This window comes from Choristoneura fumiferana, chromosome 5 (genome assembly GCF_025370935.1).
Source record: "Choristoneura fumiferana chromosome 5, NRCan_CFum_1, whole genome shotgun sequence".
Lineage (NCBI taxonomy): Eukaryota > Metazoa > Arthropoda > Insecta > Lepidoptera > Tortricidae > Choristoneura > Choristoneura fumiferana.
The window spans coordinates 17,558,529-17,579,396 of NC_133476.1; the positions used below are offsets into that span (position 1 = coordinate 17,558,529).

General features: G+C 34.5%; 1 protein-coding gene across 12 annotated transcripts in view; it reads left to right on the forward strand.

Moving 5' to 3' along the window:
- Positions 1–20,868, forward strand: part of Nos (Nitric oxide synthase) — a 163,195-nt gene that overhangs the window by 133,454 nt on the left and 8,873 nt on the right. For 11 of the 12 annotated variants that reach the window (XM_074088189.1, XM_074088191.1, XM_074088192.1 and 8 more), the window contains 6 exons: positions 5,648–5,784; positions 6,837–6,999; positions 12,499–12,590; positions 13,866–14,007; positions 18,778–18,917; positions 20,307–20,481. In XM_074088189.1, the coding sequence (XP_073944290.1) occupies positions 5,648–5,784; positions 6,837–6,999; positions 12,499–12,590; positions 13,866–14,007; positions 18,778–18,917; positions 20,307–20,481 (849 nt within the window). Of the gene's footprint in view, positions 1–3,961; positions 3,980–5,647; positions 5,785–6,836; positions 7,000–12,498; positions 12,591–13,865; positions 14,008–18,777; positions 18,918–20,306; positions 20,482–20,868 lie in introns of those variants that run through there. The other variant, XM_074088193.1, reaches the window with a different exon arrangement.

The following is a 20,868-nucleotide window of genomic DNA, read 5'->3' on the forward strand; positions in this document are numbered from 1 at the left end:
CTTTTAAATTTTCCGGGTTTAATGGTTGAACTTCCAAATTTGCCTAAAGAGTTGATCAGGGCCCAATAAATCTTTACTTGCTAATTCGGTCCACCAATCAGCGTAAAAACTTTAAGATAGTGTTTAAGAGTGAACTTTAATTAATAAAATATATTCCACCTATATAAATAGCTTACAAGTATGGCAAAGTTACGTCTTTGGTTTGTACTTGAAATGCTCGCGTTTACGAGATTTTTTCGTATAAATAATATTTCGTTTACAAAAGAAATAACTGGCCACTGAGTAAATTAATTGTTCAAACTAACATGGACATAGTTGTCTAGATACGAGTACGGTACAAAAAAGTGAATTATTTAATTGAAGTAGAAATACATTTGAGGGATATTGTAACTTATTGATACTTGTGTACTTGTGTTTAAGCAAACAAACATTTAATCCATTTCAATATTATTTATCTTTTAAAAAATGTGAATTGGAGCAAAATTAGGTAGAGCAATCTTTTTTCATATAAGAGCGATCAATAAATAAGTAAAAGAATAAATATTTTTAATACAGAGGAGGAGAGAAAAGTTGCTTTCTTGTGAATGTAAAGTGTACGATTTGGAGTCGTCAAACTAATGTTCTTTTCATGGTTTTCAATTTGGCCAGCCTCACACGCGCTTAAAATTGACACTAATATTGGCTGGAAACTATCCAAAGAAAAGACACAATCAAAAATATCGCATAATAAATTTTTTTTTTGCTTTAAAGATTTATGGTAAATTTATAATATACCAGATATATTTCAGCGTTATGATAAAGGATGTAAGGGTACCTGCAATCGTGATGCTGTTAGTTGCGAAATATCGGAAGCGTATTATAATAAGTAGGTAATCTTGGTCTATATTTTGTAAAACGTATGTCTAACACATTTTATTTAAAGAACTCATTCGCATCGTTACAATATTTTCGAAGTATCTTTGCTAGCTCGGGTTACTCATCTTGACACGTGATTGTAAGTAAGTAGGTACCTACGCTTAGCGTTTTCAGTATCTTAATGTTTGTGTTTTTACGTTCGTTAAACCGATATCATTCAACAAGCGTGACAGTGTTTCTGATTTTATTACCCCTCCGGTTTGTGTGTTCCGAACGTCAACATTTACCTGCATAGCCAAATCATAAAGAACTTAGTTGTCTTAAGTATCGCGTAATACCGAGGGACACGTATAAACTGGTGCCGATATTTACTATTTAAAATAATTACTAGAGAAAAACAAACAATACATTATCAATAAGTACGAGAGTTTCACGGATGCTAAAAATTATTTATATGTTACTTTGAATGAAGTCAGTGTTTATTTGTTTCGCCAGTCATGTGACCGCAAATCATCCGCTGCTTAAAAAAAATCCTTTACTTTTTCACTTCTGTATTTCTTTTTAAACGTCACGTCGCAGTTATTTGACGTCTCAACATAATCCGAGGCCGTACTAACGTTTCTGAAGCTCGCGATTGCTATCAAATGACAGTTTTTTGTATGCGATCGCGAGCGTTAGAAAAACGTTAGGCAATACGGCCTCAGTTTAGTAAGAGCTCTGCAGAAACTTAAAACTTTATATTGCTTGTTATGTATTTATCTTCTTCGATAAGTGTAATTTTGAAGCAACGGATAAAAATATAATTATATAGATTTAGATACAAACTTAAATACATATTAAACACCCAAGACCCGAGAACAAACATTCGTATTTTTCATACAAATATCTGCCCCGACACGGGAATCGAACCCGGAACCTCAAGCTTCGTAGTCAGGTTCTCTAACCACTAGACCGTCTGGTCGACATTTAATGTTGTTTATGTTTTATGATCTCTCCTTAGGGTTCATAATTTCTTGACAAAACTGATTTCTTGTCAATTTCATGACGGGACAAACTTTTTGAGAAATATACTCATAAGTAGATATAGCAATTTCGCTATAGCTTGAGCTTCTGTGATAGTTTGTCCGCCATGACATGAATTTGTGGCGTTAAAGTAACTCGTATCATCCTTTGCTTCCCAAGGCATGGCCAAGAATATGGTGCGGCAACGTAGCAGACATAACCTTAACCAAGAAAAAGTTGGAAAACCCCCGACTTTGTCGCTTCAAAGTTCAATATTCAAAAACGGCTAAGCCGATTTTGATGAACATTCTAAGAATATCGCTAGAAAAATGATTTGAAATTAAAAAAACCGCATTCAAATCGGTCCACCCATTTAAGAGCACAGACATTCACAAGACCTCTCTTTTTTTTGCGTCGGGGGCTATAAAAATCGTTGTTAGGAAGCCTATTTTTATATTTCATCCAATTTTTAACCGCAACGTGTATTGAATAACTCTAAACTCATAATCAAATAGTAGACACGTATGTATATATTCACTTGAACTTTTAACTAGTTGCACTTGTAAGAATATTTTATTTCCTACCCGTGGGCTGTTTCTCGAACAGATCGAGCGTGAACGCGTAGTCTTCTAACTTTGTAGGATACTATGTATATCGGATACCGGAATATAGGAAATTGAATGTCGGCTCGTGATTTAATGTTTGCTTTATAATTTAATATTTAAGTACTTTTACTTTATAAATAGATCTAAAGGGTTAAAGACGGTTACTTCGCTGTCTTTTGCGATATATTTAAATTTTGAATGTAAAAAAATTGCAGTTCCCTGACAGGGTATCATGTACCTACTGGCATGTTTACTTTAAGATCTACAATAATTGTACTAATGAACATTATGCAGTAAATGAATATGAATATGAATATATATGAATTTTATATATTTAATACTAAGTCAGTATGCAGTATTATGGAGTCCGTTAGATCGAGATAACAATGTCAAGCAGTGCATCATTTGCCTACCCATCAATGAATAGCGAAAACAATCTACTTAGTTTTAAAGGTATTAAAGATAAAGTATTGTAATATCCTTAGATGAATGATTGGTCTCGCGCGCTCGCTCGAGACCCATCATTCATCTAAGGTAATATGACTAAAGTAAAAAAGTGGACTTAAATTTATCACCAACTATTGACTTCTGGCCATAACCATGTATTCCAGTATTTTTGGCTATCTATCTTCCTTCAGGTTAGCGCGTTTGAAATTCCTCTCACGGAGCACAGTATTTACCGACCGATGTTGGTTGTAAAGATACCTTCAATAATGTAGGGTTAGTCAACCATTAAAAATCTACGATCTTTTAAGCAACGTATAAATTCTAGAATTGGAAAAACTTAATTTAGGTTAAATTTTAATAAATCCATCCATACAAAAATGTTTCCAATGAAATTTACAAACATATCCACTATTAATTCAATATCATGTAGATACACGACACAATCCAGTTCCTAGACGCAATTGCTTAGTCAATTTGATTGTTTACTTCAAGACGCTTCCGGTCGATCTATTAGCATTTATCTCTATGAATGTCTGAAACCTTTTACATTATAATATCTGGATTGTTTTATTTTACTTTCATATATCTGTAAGAATGTAATGAAGCTAAATTGTGTAATCTATTTGTAAGTTAAACAGGTTGTAACTCGTAAACGATGATTAAATAAAAGCTTTATTTGAATAGGTTTTTAGTTATATATTATTCACTTTATACCTACTGCTTGATAATAGCGACAAGATAATTATTATCTATAAAGATTATCTGATATAGATGTTTATTTTGTCATAATGTTGAGAAAGGTAAGTATTCTAATAGTAAAGATGTGTTCCCATGTTATAAATAGTTCTCTTTTGAAACATGCTGATGCTGAGCCTCTATGGTTACTGAGTTATAGCTGGCCACTGATAAAAAAAAAACTAAAATGAGAATTCCAAGTCTAGCGATTGGCTTTTGTTTTTATTTCTTGCGGTGCCTAATGCCAATTAGAACTGCTAATGCTTGATGTTAAATTTATTTATATTAACTAGTGATAAAAATAATGGTTTTATTGTTAATAAAACATAGATAGTGTAAGTGTTTTTAATTATAACTCCTTAATGTGCAAAGATTACTATTTATTTGAGTCCAGCAATACTTCATAGTCTATGAAATTCAGAATGTATATCCACTGGCTATCTATTAAAGTATATCCATATTGACTCGCATAAATCGATCCTCCATTTTTTTCCTGCTACCCGATTTGAAGCCAGAAACATCATCTTCCGAATTGTTTTACTTCATAATTTTAATTTGTCATAAATTTGTACTACTACCAACTGAGTCAAATATGGTCACTTATCAGAATATCGTAATCCATAACGTTGTCACTAAGATATGTTTGTAACTCATAATGCTGGTTTTCAAAATATTTTCTTTCTATCCATAATCATCAATTTCAATAAACTGTTAAATCATAACATTTAACAATCGATACACTTTTTTTTACGTTAATTTAAAACGTTAATGCGATGTTGGAACTGGAGTGAAATTTTTAATAAAATTATATCAATAATGTATGGAAATAAATAATATAGATAGGCCCAGATGATGATATTGATGAGATTATTATACTTAAATTGGATAATCCTACTTTCACTGGTCAGTTTGGTTCTGTAGTGGTCGCAGTTCTAACCTAACCTAACCTAGTAATATAATGGCAGTAGTTTGTTCTGTAGGTTGCAGTTCTAACCAACCTAACCTAGTTTATGGTTTAGCAGTAGGTTTTGAGGGAGTCGCAGTTTTAACTTAACCTAAAACCTACATTTCTGACATCTAATAAACTTATAAGACTATGAGAGGTAAATTCATATAAAATAGATTTGCTGACGAATTGTTTTTTTCTTTGTTACTTACATCTATAGTGGTTAAATAATTGTAGTAAAACATCCAACAGATGGTGATTGCTTTGACCATTGATGGCTTGTCATCGAAATACTTTATCACATTTTTTTCACTAAAGCGATAGCGACGACCATAAACTATGACAGTGAAGTTATAGCTCAAATGTCTTCTTTAAAAAATATATGATAATGGATTTTATGAGTAACAACAATAGCTTAAAAAAAGTATGACAAAAAAGGAGTACAAGAGATCTTTATGACAACTGCCCATTATGGTTTTAAATGTTTCGGAGTTATGATCGGTAGTAATAGTGACTAAGTATCATAGTGAGTATTATACAGAAAAATGTATGACAAACATTTTCGGAGTTCCAATAATACGGGGTAAAAATTTATGCCACTTTGGCGCATCCATTAAAGTATATCCGTCATTCATTTCAAAATGAACTTTAGCAATTTTTAAGGTTTCCCGTCTCAAAGGCAAAGCTTTGATACCTCCTGTAACGGTCTTTAGAGATGCGCCAAAACTGCAACTATTAATGGAAATGATTTCGTTGCTGTAGAAAGGATCGATTGGAGAAATATTATAGTACCCGTCATATTAGTGTGAAAAAATGTTACTCAGTCAAAAATGTCAGCGCAAAGGCTTGGGACTTGTGACTAGCTTAATATAAAAAATGATTTATTGATTTTATAGATCACATTTTTCACAATATCAGTCGAAGGAAATGTTAAAATGCGCCTACAGTTTGAAACAGATAAAAATTGTAACAAGAGAGTGTTTTTTTAATGTAATTTTTATAAATAGGTATAATCACTTCAGTCTGATATTTCAAGATGTCTTTTATTTTGTTTCAGCCAACATTATGCAACGAAAAGTCGTGCCTTGGCAGTGTGATGGCAATCCCGGGGCGCGGGGACGAGCCAAGGGACCCTGAAGAAGTGCTCAACGATGCCAAGGACTTCCTTGGCCAGTATTTTGCTTCTATACGGAGGTGATTATAATGATTTGCGCCAGTTAATGTTTATAGCAGATTTAACTGTTTTGTAGCGCTCATTTTGGCAGCGCTTGCGAAATTTAAGCTTCTTTTTAGACCTGTTACACATTAACCTTGTTGAAGTGCTAGTTTCGATTGTGCGCGTTTTAAGAACTACAAGATCTCTGATCTGTCACACTTTATAAGACGACGGTGAAAACAGATGTTAGATAGATCCAAACGCGAATGTAAACAATATTAAGTTGAACATTTTCAGGGCCACAATATACAGTTATATTAATATAATAGCTGCAGTCGTTTAATGACAATAAACGAGTTAAAATACATGTATAATAAGCTAATTTTAAAGATATTACGATACTTTCTCTGATCATAACTTTCATTTCATTTTAAAATGATGCAAAACGTCACATGTCCAAAGGAAGTAAAGCGTTGAGATTACTTGAGATGCATTCTATTGTTGATAAAATTCCTAAATCACCGCAAGACCATATTTGGGCAATATCATACCTATACTTACTTTGATTCAAAACTGTTCAACAATCATCAGTTTGTCTGACTATTTTCGTCTCTATAGCTATTTAGGAGATGAAACGAGAAATGTAGGTAGCTACTTACATTCAAGTTCGCAAATTAAATATTAGAACCAGAAATAGTCTATACAACATTTAATCAGCTCACTGACTTTTCTTACCTTGCTGCGTATCTATGGGAGTAGGGTTGAAACAGAAATGTTAACAAGAGAATGTAGCTTTGTAGTTGTAGTTAGGCACCACATATAATCTTACGGTCTGTTTCACCGCCCATTGATTAATTTTATTTGACGGATAAATGTGATGCCGTCTCCGTTTAATCGAACAAAACAAACAGAGATGGCATCACATTTATCCGTCAAATAAATTTAATCAATGGATGGCGAAAAGGGGGGGTGATGTGATAATTCAAAGCTCGATGATATTGGTGACACACATTTTGTTATTTACTTTACCTTAAAGCACGATAAAGTGGACTTATCATAGCTACACCACTACTAATTAATTAATTCATAGAGCTAACACGCCAGCCCATGAGGCGCGTTGGAACGCAGTGCAGGAAGAAGTGGAGAAGACCGGGACCTACCAGCTGACGACTACTGAGCTGGTCTTCGGTGCTAAGCTCGCTTGGAGGAACGCAAGCCGGTGCATAGGAAGGATACAATGGTCCAAGCTACAGGTACGCATCACCTCAAAAACAGCGGGAATTTTCAGTCTTTTGTTGCAGTTCTCTTTGACGGCATCAATCATGGTCATGTTAAGCACAATAATACCCAGTAATGGACAGCAAAGATTCAATGTGTAAGTCCATTCACTAACATTACTCTTTATGATCATCAATTATCTGAACAACAGTGTTAAACTTTAAGTCAAAAAAAGTAGAGTCCATTTCTTAAAATTTGGATTCCTGTCCATAACTGGTACCATCACCCTACCTATCTTGATCTTAATTCTAAATCAGAATATGATAACCACTTAAGATTGGTTTTTCGGAGTCTTTTTGTATTTTTTATTTCAACTCCAAATTTGTATTGTAATTTGTAAAAGTATTTACGGGTATCCCGTGAAATCATACAAGTAAGTAGTTAAGAAGCGTAGTAGATATAAGCAACCTGAGATATGTATGCATAGGAAAAATTCGTGTCTAGATTCCTGTCCAGCGGTGGTGTAGAGGTTATATAGCACGCAGCACGGATTGCTGAAGACCTGGGTTCGATTCCCAGCGCTGGTCTCTTTTTCTGGTTTTTCTGTGCATCCATATCTCAGTTTGTATTTTCGATATGATAACCAATGTTGAATGGCTTCGAATAGTGTTCATTTCCACTAAGTAAACATATTTCACTAGTCGAAGAAAATTCTAAAGAATGAAAGCAAACCATGTTAAATGGCACACTTAAATCAATTTACCTTGTTCTCAGCTAGTGGCGCCCAAGTGGCGAGGGCAAAGGGGCTAAATGAATTTGCAGACCGTAATGAGAAAACTCCCATTTCGCACTGCAACTGGAAAAAACATGGGCAATTATCCAGTAGTTCATACTTGGGTACGGCTGGGTTCGGAAAATAAATGCTCTACTCAGTATCGTTTTACATCCGCAGTACCTCCGTTTAAGTGTACTATCAATATTTGGGGAAACTTTGATTGGATTATAATCCCTTTAACGGTCGTACTGCCAAATATAATGATCAATATTTTCCCACGTAATTGAAATTTAGGTACACAATTGATTTGTCGACCTCATATACTGCATCCCATAGTAAAGTTGTTAGAGGATCAATATCTTATTCCGTAGCTCCTAATAAACACTCTCTTTTTCGTCATAAACGTGAATACTTCTGCGTTTCTATTTCTCGTAAATCAATGTCAATTCCAATTGACAGCTCCAGATAGTTGTTCAATTCAACACCTTTTCCGTCCCGACTAACTACGAGGATAATTGAAGCCTTCCATTCCCTTTTTTGTGTTTTCAAGGGAACCCGGTAAACAAGGGATAATTAAGCTTGCTTGTTTATAGTAACAATATTATGTCGTGACAGAATAAACCATGATGTAACACCGCAATTTTGCTCGGGACTTCATCGCGGGATGCTTTTTGCTCGTTGGCGCGGCGAGAGAAAATGTTGCTCACGGGTACAGCACAGCTTTAATGACAATCTTCAAGTTTGTGTCATGAAATTAAAAATAAATGTACTTTTGTTAAAAAAAAAAATCTGTGCAAAACGAATCCGTATAAATTTACGTTAATCCCTCCTATATAAACTTTTGCTAAAACGACTTAAGCCTCAATATTTTTCTAATTAGAGCCTTCGTCGATTGGCTCCTAGCGACATTAATTTATTCATTCTGTTCCATTCATTCAATCTCCGGGGTGTCGCGGTTAGAAGCTTAAATAAGCATTACGGGGCTTTGTGTTAAGTCGTCTACATGATAGCGAACATTTTGTAATTACCGCTCATGATTGCGCCAGTTAATCGGAACGATTTGATGGATTTGTGCCGTGGGGGACTATTTCGGCGCGCGATTTACGATGTGATTGATGGAAACGCGGAAAAATAGATTAGAAAGAAATAGATAGAATGATAAGTTGGACTGGTTGAATTAGTACTACATAATTAAAACTTTTAATTATTTTCATCATTACACGTACCTAGCATTCACAATTGTACTGCCGAAAAAAGAATTACAAGTCGATTCCATACAAAGTTATATGGAAAGTCGTAAATTATATATTTATTGGGAATTATTATTAAATACTGTAGTTCATGTTTTTATTTCTTTCATTTTGCTTAACACTGTTTAAGACTTCATAGATATTAGGCATTCATTGATTGAAAGCTTTTTAACCTGCCGTAGCTACATTCAAAGTTAAGTAATACAAAATAATACTAATAATTTTGTACAATATGATCACGATGGCGACTTCTAATGTACTTAAGAAAATTTGTCTCATTTCCTAGTTTATCCAACGTACAATATTATTGTGTTAACCTCGTTAAGTAATTCATACGACCAACAACACGCGACAAGCTCCTCAAACTCGTCAAATATTTATCATTGATGAGCTACGAATAAATAAAAGTCCTGATAGACACTATAGAGCTGAAAGCCCCAAATTTTTTTCATGCTTGTGATAGGTCTGATTGATCACAATTCAACTTAGCTTTGTTGCGTGACGACAGCCCTGTTGGAACCATGGCAAACGCACGAAGAAACACAAAAATATACTCAGCGGCACAAAATTTGGTCCGTACCTACATACAAAATTACCTATTACTGCGTACATTTGAGAGCCAGATTTTTTCCCGCTAAGTATATTTCGCTAAACGATGCATTAGATTCATTAAAATAAATATCGTTAGTTAGAAGCTCAATTTATGTACTTTTGCGTAAAGTGAAAGAAAGAAAGAAAGAAGAAAATACATTTATTTAACGCCATAAAACAAATATAGAATAGATAAAGACATACATGACGCTAAATAAGTCCCCACTCAGCATAATGTGTGGCGCTGATTTTCAGTGAGGACCGTGCAAAGATAACTTAATTGTTAACATTTATAACGTATATCAGTATACCGATTGTTTATTTACAATTAATTAGCACGTACATAACTCCTCGCTGCCGGTTATTAAACATAACTAGTTAATAAGGCTAGTAATTTTATTTTAATTAGTTCAACAACGACAATTAACTAAATAAAACAGAACGAAGACGCAATTAACGGCATACAGTTTGTTTACCAAACTAAACTTCCTATTCGTAGCTAACAAGCGAACTATCGGTAACAAACCACAAGGATAGGTACCTAACTTTGTCCCGAGCAATTTGAAACCACTCCCGAGTGTATTTACAGTTGTTTAAAGATTAAATCAGCCTGGCCAACATTAGGTTAACAGAAAAAACTCGCCTTAACTTCACAACGTAATCAAGATAAAAACGCCACTTTTTACACATCACCATATCAGCCATAGTACACGTCACCGTTTGATATAGGCCTCCCCCGAAGACTTCCAGAAGCGGCCAGCATCCACCGTGAACCCGCAGCTTTAACCAGGTCATCCGTCCATCTCATTGGCGGATGTCCGCCGCTTGCCGATTCGTTTTCTAAGAGCTTTTTGGCCCCAACGGCTATCTGTTCTCCATGCTTTATGGCCTGCCCAATTGCTCATTGCCACTTCAACCAGCTAATTCGCTTCCCTATGTCGGTGACCCTCGTTCTTCTACGTATCTCCTCATTTCTGCATTCGATCCCGTAGAGAAACTCCGAGCATAGCTAGAAACCCCGGTCCTTATTAAGTCTCGCACTTTTTATTGCCAACCTACTCTTAAACACATATAACAGACGGCTGTGACGAAGTTTAAGCAAACAAATATTTCATTAAATATAGAGCTAAACACTGCGTTCTCCAGCTTAACTTTACTAGTCATATCGAAAATACAAACTGAGACATGGATGCACAGTAAATCCAGAAAAAGAGACCAGCGCTAGGAGTCGAACCCAGGTCCTCAGCATTCCGTGCGGCGTGCCATACCCCTACACTACCACTGTAGTCCACTGTATCCAGTGGTGGTGTAGGGATATGGCATGCAGCACGGAATGCGGAGGACCTGGGTTCGATTCCCAGCGCTGTTCTTTTTTCTGGTTTTTCTGTGCATCCATGTCTCGTTTTTATTTTCGATATGGTTTTACGGGATCACCGTAAAAGTAACAAATTTGGAGTTGAAATAAAAAATACAAAAAGACTCCAAATAACCAATCATAATTTATTAGTTATGGTTATTAAATTTGATGCCAGTAGGATTTTTTAAATATTCAGTGCATTTTCAAAATGGTTTTCAAATAAAATATTGGCTGCACAGTTCATTTGAAGGCGTATGTTAGTTGTTTGTCCGCGAACGGGAACTTCAGAGAAAGGAGCACACAAAATTATCCTTTGATTTCTTTTCGTATTCGTTGAGCTTAGTTGACTTACGAACGATCAAAGTACGCTTCGTTAAAACTTGGCCTTTAGTTTTTCGATACGGAGGAAATTTTTTGTTGTAGGTTAAAACTGTAGAGTATAAAACACGCTTCGTGATAATGCTAACTCTACGAATCAGGCGTTTTAATTTATAATGGAAGTTATCAATGTTGTTTTATATGCGGTAGCTTAATATGTATATGTGCTGGTACATTATTATATGCAACGCAAACAATATTTTAGTATCATTAATAGGTTTTGGTTGGAATTTCTTGTCGCAAATCGCTCCAACGTCAAAATGTCACAATTTTGTATGAAGCTGCTTAAACATAAGTGAATTATTTTTTTCAGTAATACCTTTTATGGACTGCTATTTCGTTTGGCAAACGTAAAATATTACACTCGCTATTAGGTTTAGCAGATGAACCGAGGTATTGGTATTATACTACCATGGGAATGCCCAAAACTTACACCGTGATCTTCATTTACATTTTAGGAAACACCCGTGTAAACATTCAATGTATATAGGTCGTGAGAAAATCGGGATCAAAAGTAACCTAAAAGTTATTACAATAGGTAATCTTATCCAAATCCTTCCAGCTGTTTTAGAGTGCACTCACAAACTTTAGTACATTTATTTCTAACTAGCTACTTCCTGTGACTTCATCCGCGAAGGATTCGTTTATCGCGCGCCAACTCATTTTTTAGGAACTAGCGGTACGCTTTTATTTATAATGATCTTCTGATATTTATGCATAATATACAATTTTGTGGCGATCAATTCAACAGTTAAAGTCTGAAAGCAGAACAATTAAACAAACTCACTTTCGTATTTGATTCTCTGCCGTTTCCCACAATTATTGTTTCCCAAATGTTTCACTTACCTAACAACTTTTTCATTTCCCAAATGTTTTCGGAACTTTCATAAAACAAACCTAACCTTACCTAATGCGCTATATAAAACCATAAAAAAATACACTGAGAAAAATTTTTGGTTTCTGAGAAATTTGATAGTTGAGAAATGAAACACATTCGGCAAACAATAATTATGTGAAAAGGCAGGATACCTTCGTATTTACAATATCAGTAAGGATAATCAGTGGGACTGCAGAAAACGTTAAAAATGACCTCGCTGAAAAACTCTAGTACGATAAGACTCCCGACGACTTAACCATCGAGCGCTTGTTGAGACTTTATAAAATACCTATGATTCTTTACCAGGTGTTCGACTGCAGACAAGTCACGACCACAAGTGGGATGTTCGAGGCTCTCTGCAACCACATCAAGTACAGCACGAACAAAGGAAATATTAGGTTCGTTATTTCCTCAAATCTACAGCACTTTAGAAAAACCCAGCATCTAACTTTTTTTTTCATCATATATTATACTCAGTGGCACAAAATTTTGCCCACTCTACATACAAAGTAACCTATTACTGCATACATTTGGCGGCCAGATTGTAGTTACTACTGCAGCGCACACAAACAATATGAAATGTTTACTTTTAAGTTTGAACTGATGTTTTGTATCTGTACCTATCTAATCTTGATTGTGTGTTTGCAGAAAATAAACGTTTTATCTATCTATACCAAAGTTTTTGCCGCTCACTATATTTAAAACTAGACTTTACCAGCAGCTCCGCACGCGTAAACCATTAAATCCATCAGTTTAATTGAAATACTGGAATTTCACTAAATTCCCATGGTAATTCTCGAAAATAACATTTTGGATATCATTAACGTTTGCATATACACCCACGCCAATTTTCAAGTCTCTAAACCTAGCGGTTGAAATTTACAGATTTTATCCCGTGAGGGCGTTTTCAAAAAAAAAAGTGTACCTTCTCTATTTTTTGAAATTTTGAAAAAAATATGGTTTTTCCTACTCAGAATCAAGAGCACAATCGATTCCGATAGCTTAAAAAATGTCCCCAAAACATTTGACAGTTTTGCGACTTTTTTTTGCATAGGTACACTCAGTAAGGGCGTGACAAAACTGACTCATAAGATTTTGTTTGAAAAAATGCTGACATTTTATAAACGATCGAAATCGATTATGCTCTTGATTCTAAGTAGGAAAAACCATATTTTTCCAAAATTTAAAACAAGGAAGGAAGGATTTTTTTTTCCAAATTTTAAAACGCCCATCTATGAGAATATCGCAATAAAAAGTAGTCTTTGCGTTATTCAAGACGAGCATCTATCTACATACCAAATTGCATACAAATTACGTACCTACCTTATAAATTTTCTTTGCCAAATTTTATGATAATTCTCACATTAGAAAAAAAAACCAGTTGTACAATACAAATAACAATTATGTAATGTTCAATAAAGAGTCATTGTATGTATCGTATGTTTTAAATTATTATCTCAAGCAAAAATCATTGGAAAAAATTAAAACAAAGTCTCACGTGGATTACGAGTAAACATTAACTTTATCCGGTCAGCATCGCAAGTAGCAACTTCAATTTCAAATTTCCTCAACCACTTTTTCGTCTTGGAACCAAAATGTATCATGTAAGCCAAAGCTACAAGCACATATTCTGTTTCGTATTTTGGTATTCCACACTCGCATTGTATCCCCAGGTCTGCCATAACGCTGTTCCCTCAGCGTACGGACGGAAAGCACGACTACAGAATATGGAACAGTCAACTGATCAGCTACGCTGGTTATAAGCAGCCCGATGGTACTGTGCTTGGTGACCCGATGCACTGCGAATTTACCGAGGTAAGCGGGGTGCAAAGATGTGAACCATAAGTGTTTGCAGACAAAAACAATGTCTTTCTCACTTCTCGTGCTCGTAAAGTTCGTGTTTATACTGGACCTAGGCGATATAATAGTACATTGTGCATTGAGGGGCGTAAGAAGGGGATTACTATAACGAGAGTTTATTAAAAGCCCGACGCCGGAGACGGAGGGCTTTTAATGACTCGAGTTTGTAATCCCCTTAGTACGGCCCGTGACGTGATACACACAATGATTTTCATCACATTGCGAGGAAAAAAATCCAAAAAAATAAATTAATTTGTGTCCAAACACTTCACAGGTCGGCAATAGTAAGGCGCTAAGAAAATAACTAAATAAAATAATGGCTCCCCGCCAAAACATACTACTACAAAATTCGAAAATCGAAGTTCGTATCGTACCGTCGCTATAAAATAATATGAACTTCGATTTTTGAATTTCGTAGTAGCCCCCCTGATTGTCACTTTTTTCGAGTCGTCTACCATGATAATGCTAAGATATGTGTTTAGTTTAGAATTCAAATGGTCTTACGGCCAGATTGATCCAACGTGCTAAAAAATATTAACTAAAGTAATTGCAAAACAATTTGATAAATTTGGAATATAAAAGTAACGCAGTTTCATGAAGCGTCGCAAATTTTATGGGGTAAGTAAGGTAAGGTAAGTTTTAAATATGTAAATAAAAGGTTGGCTGACTTGAAACCTCTTAAGTCCGAAATGACGTATCTACTAACTTTTAAAAACTAAAGTCATAACTCCCTTGGGGAGAAAAACTATACCTACGTAAATCCATAGTTCCCGCGGGGACAAATGAGGCCATTGTCCTTTAGTATACAGGCATGGAATAACATAATTGACGAGCAAGAGTGATGAAAAATGTTTTTTTATGCTCTAGTGCATAAACTAAGATCTTCGCCTAAGACCAAGGTAATAAGGCGTCAACAGCCACAAAGAAAAAAGTTGGTACTTATTTCATCAAAATAAATTAATAAAACTAAAAAAAAAAATTTATAATAATAATGCATGAAAAATAAAAGGTACATAGAAAGTGAACAATTGTTTCCACTGTCGCTATTTCATGTCCTCGCAATGAAAAGCAAAGTGTAAAACTCGAGGATTAAACCCATTTTCCCCTCGACGGGTCTATCCACCCTCGCCGTACCGGCTTGGGTGGCTATATGAACATCTCGGGTAGAATCGGTCGTTTTATGCTCTTGTTGTACAATCTGTTTTTTGAGAGCGAAGCTGTTGGCTCTGAAACTGGGAGCGACAAGTACAAGTCGTGTTGATGTTTTTTCGATTCTTAACTACTACATTCAAAAGCTTTTATTTAAATGAAAAAAAAAACTTCATAGTAGGTAACTAGGTAAATAATTCTGAAAGGAAGTACCTGTACAAGTATGATTTATAGTTTTAACTAAAAATGAGTTCTAGCAAGGTTTATAAGAAAACCAAATTTGGTGCCCTTTGACATTTTTTATATGTTGTCCCAAAAATTTATAAGCAAATTAAGGAATCCTTAATTTCAGTTACAAGCTGGTGAATTCTTTGTTCAATTTCACAGCATATTTAATAAAAAAAATATTCTTAGTTTTTATAGGTGTCAAATACAATGTAAATTTAAAAAATAATGAATATAAAAGTGATGCACACTTAATTTGAAATATCAAGAAGTTTTCGGTGAATTAAAACAGTGTAAAAAAAGAAACCTACATACATCTGCGAAGCAATTCAATGGTGTGTGAGTCAAGTTCCCAATCCGCACAGGGCACGCTCGAGAACTACAGCATGCCATCTTATTCCGAGAGGATGGCTGGGTTGTGCGCAGCTGTGAGAAACATGTAGGCCGGAAATGATGATGATGATGAAATATAAAAAACTGAACAACCCTTAAACCAAAAGCAATCAATCGAACATGCGGTACAAAATTGATTCTGTAAAAAGCAATTTATTTCAAAAAGAAAAGTTTATTTAACACCTCAATTGAAATGAAAATTTATTCGTTTTATCCCAAGTTGTTTAAACAATTGTGAATTAACGATTGCACGGTATGATACAGTTATTTCACAAACTGACTACCTAACGTATAGACTTTATTTGGTATTATGGTAAATCATCTCTATTTAACTAACTATTTACTATTCCGTAACAAATACTTTATACGCACTTATTCGTTTTAACTTTATTTATCCCTAGATTTTCCCGAATGACAAATAACAACAACTCACAATTTAAGCCTAGTTAAGGTAGCATCATTAATGCTACAATCAACATGTACACGTCATTTCGTCTTACAAATCATAAAATAAGGACAGTGACTTTACTTAATTAGACCGCATTTAATCACGTCACGGGATGGTTTCATGGGAAGCCCCGAAAGAAGTTTATGACTATTCATTTTTTTGAAAAATCTCGAAACTGCATTAAAAATCTCACTGGCAACATAAATATAAATAGAACATGATAACACAAATGATTTTAAAAAAACACTTATCATGCTCGTAAAGTTCGTGTTTATGCTGGATCTAGGCGACATAAAATGACTTTTATGCTCTAGTGCATAAAGTAAAATATTTTCTAAGACCAAGGCAATCAGGTGTAAACAGTCACAAACAAAGACGTTTCTACATATTTTTTTTAAATAATTTTTAATTTATATAAAACAAAAATCAATCAAAATATATCAATAAAACTAAAAATGTAGTATTATAATAGTAATGCGTGAACAATAAAAGGTACATAGTGAGTGAACAATTGTTTCCACTGTTGCTATTTCATTTCCTCGCCATCGAAGTGAAAAGGAGTGTAAAACTCGAGCATTAAACTCATTTTCCCCTCGACGTGTCTATTTATAGGACGTGGCTATAAGAACGTCTTGGGTAAAATGGCTCGTTTTATGCTCTTGTATTACAATCTACTATTGTGATGAGATGACATTGAAACAGTTTTTTTTCAATCTTAATTAAAGTAGACGTCAAATCGTGGCATAATACATCACTTATTCAATTTTGAATGTTTGCATCTTCGTAAAGCTATTTCCAGGGACATAATATGCTATCAAGCATATTACAGCTGTTTCTAGACGTTTTTAGATATTAGAGCAAATAATATTTTTTATTAAAACACACCTAATAAAATACTATCTACCTATACAAAATTGCGACGAAACAAATTATGTGAACACTTTATTGACCCCAGAACACGTTTGTGTGAACATACAAATAATATCAGCAATCTCATTACTCTTGATGGTTCACCCCACCTTCTTGTGTAAGCAAGCTCAACAGGTCGTTAAGTATGTATCACACTTATTCTCGCAAGTCACAAATATAAATATTATATATTAGCGAATCCTAATAAACATCTCATAAGAAATCAGACGGATCCTTTTTATGTCAACATTATTTGGATAAAATAGAAAACAAATATGCCTGGTGACCCTGATTTGGGTAAATAAATAATCAGCCATCAAGCTTTGGGTGAATTTCATAAATTTAATTAAAGATATAATATAATAATAATAAGTATTAGTATTATTTTGAAACAAAGTAGTATTATTATATATTTACTATAAACTTTATTCTTACATTTGAACTGTGTTATATAAATTCATATAATTAATGGATGTTTGTGGTCATAAAAAATTATTCACTCTATTAAGTTGTTTCTTACATTTATATGAAGTTTGACAGGAAATAACATTGTTAATCAAAAGAACCTCAAAACTCCCATAATTGAATAATGCACACATAAGGTAAATAATAGGGAAGATCTAGTAGTTTGTTTTTACCCTCTAATAGGGAATATGCGTAATTTCCATAGTGTAGGTAGGTATGTAATAAAACTTAAACTCGTAGCGTTTTTTAATGCATAGATAATTCGTTTTTCATTATATAAGTACCTGTCCTGTGTTTTTTTTATTATTAATTATTGTCTATTCGAATATAACGGGTCATCGAAGAAGTATCGAGCACAGTAGTTTTCTTCTAATTTAATTTCAAAATAAAAAGGAAAAAGAATGAAAAAATTACAAGTAATGATACATTTTCCTATTAAGAGTAGACAAGTTCCCTACTGTTTTGCTAGTATATTGTCTTAATATAGAGGAAAAACTATTGCATTGCTCAATTGTTATTGTATATTTGAATGATTACCTAGTATAAAGCAGGAAAGTTCGTTCTTAATTAGTTATCCTACTCTACCTTTAAAAACACGACAATAATATATCCTATTGAAACCACACAATATCTCACCCATCATTTGCTGCTCCAAATAAATCACTGTTTGGTTTGACATATTTCCATTTATCTACATATATTTATTATTATAGGTCCACCTGGTATAAATAGAACTATTGCTGCAAAAGATGTGAATATAAGAACTTGCTATCGAATTAACATTAGTAACAAACATAGATTTTAAAACACCCATCATAATTTTGACCATCAATTGGTTTTTCATTCAATATAGAGTCATATCATATCAGTATATCAGTTGCTTGCAATATAATAAAAAAAAAACTATGTCAATAAATGTTGTGAGTTTGAGTTTGAAAATAGTTACGAGTAGTAATAGTACTTGACTACATTTTATAACATTGTTTATACTCGTGTCTAAAAATGATGAGCACCTCGTTTCAAACTTGCTAATTGAACTCCAAGGGCTTCATTATCCTTGTTTTCGGTCCGCATTATTTAGCAGACCATGCTCAGATTCAAATAGTACACCAATTGACTTTGAGTAATTGTTGCAGCTTTGCCTAAAACTGGGATGGAAGCCGCCCAGGACCGCTTGGGACATTTTGCCCCTGGTCCTGTCCGCTAATGGAAAGGACCCCGACTATTTCGAGATCCCAAGGGAACTGATCATGGAGATTCACATGACCCACCCGACGTAAGTGAATTGTCTTCTTACGTGGAATGAGCGAGTAACGAATACATGAATATGATATAAGAATCATAATTGATTGTAGTTTCCCTAAAGTAAAAAGGTGCACTTTGTTCCTTTGGTGAAATGAACTTAGTCGAATATTGTTACTTTCATTACAATATGAATCATATGAATATTAAAACTTGTCTTTTTCCTAACATTACTCCTATGAAAGATTTACCGGTCTGTCAGTAAAAGAATCTTACGATAGCAAAATCTAGGCTGTGAAGTGCGAGACGATAAAATTGAAACCAATTTTTCTTCTAAATCGCAATAAGGCCTATATAGATGGCTCCGTGAAAATAAAATACCGGATTTACATACAAGATGTACGATTTACGACAGCAAACTATGTATTACACGGCTACTTACGAGCAACACGTCGCCCTATCGCTTTCCATCACAGATTTATGCCAACATAAAAAGTCGGGGAATGCATATTGTGCCTCGCGATGTAAAGGCCTGCAAATAGGCGAAAAGAGCGCGGCCTGCCCATACAGAGTAGATTGCTTATCGTAAAACTGTGGTCCAGTGATCTCCAATCTGTGTTTATGGCCCATAAATCTTAGCCCATTCAATAATCTATTGCTATTGATAATGTTATCAGGCGTTAATGCAGTTATAAAGTCTGTGATATCCCGTAATTGAGTGCTCGCTCGACCACAAGGTCGTTGTTAATATTTTTGCAGGGGATTAGCGAGGTTATCTTTGATTAATGGTAATGTGGCACGTTTAGAATTTCCCCGGCCCATACGATGTTTCGTTATGGTTATTGGGATTTTCAGTGGCGCTGATTAATGCATTTTTTCCTAATTTAACCGGTTAAGTAGGTTTTGAGCCACATGTAGATCTTATCTTATACCTTTAAACGAGCAATTTTTGTAAATATATAAATACGAGTATATAGTCAGAATCGTGGAAACGGCTCCAACGATTTCGATGAAATTTGGTATGTAGGGGTTTTCGGGAATGAAAAATCGATCTAGCTTGGTCTCATCTCTGGAAAAACACTGGTTACCGAGTTATAGCCCAAGCGGAGCTCGGTCGCCCAGGTACTTAAAAATTAAGAAGAGTAGTGCACATCCGAAAAAAAACAGGATATCAAAGCATTCAATAATTCATCCCTAACCTACGTAAAATTTAATCGAACCAATATTCATTGTAAAACGTCTTTGCTAGGGATCCTTAGATTAGCATGGTATTAAATTAAAACAATCAATTATATTTTTTTTATTTGAATTCATATTAGTTGTACACAACAGTCTCTTTAAGTTTTAATATTTTTTACTAGCATATCTTAATGTCTCAAAAATACTATAATTACCTACATTATCAGCCCTATTCTCTGCCTAGGTACGAATGGTTCGAAGACCTCAATCTACGTTGGTACGCTCTGCCAGCCGTATCGAGCATGCGGTTCGACTGCGGAGGGATCGAATTCACCGCCAACGCCTTCAACGGCTGGTACATGAGCACCGAGATTGGATGCAGAAACTTCTGCGATAGCAACCGTCTGAATATGCTTGAGGTAAACTATCAGATTTTTAACTAGCAATTTTTGTAGTGATAAATTACCTTCACCCTCATCTTAACAGGTAAACTGAGAGCAATTTTATTTTTTGGCAAATGTTGCCCAATTATATTGCGCTTAGCTCTTTATATTGTCACAAATCAATTGATTCAACAATTACTTTTTAAATGTTACAAATGAGTTATTGAATCGAGTAGGCTGTATTTTTTTATAATAATATCAGAAAGGTTAATTTATACTCTGGGAAAATAGTTCCCACGAAAAATCAGTAAAGTATCAAAGCTGCAAAAAGCAAGCTGGTTGATTTATACAAACTGCCAGAATAGCACATAACAATCTTAATGTTAAACTTTTACACAGTGGTCACATTGGTCACAAGTAGGT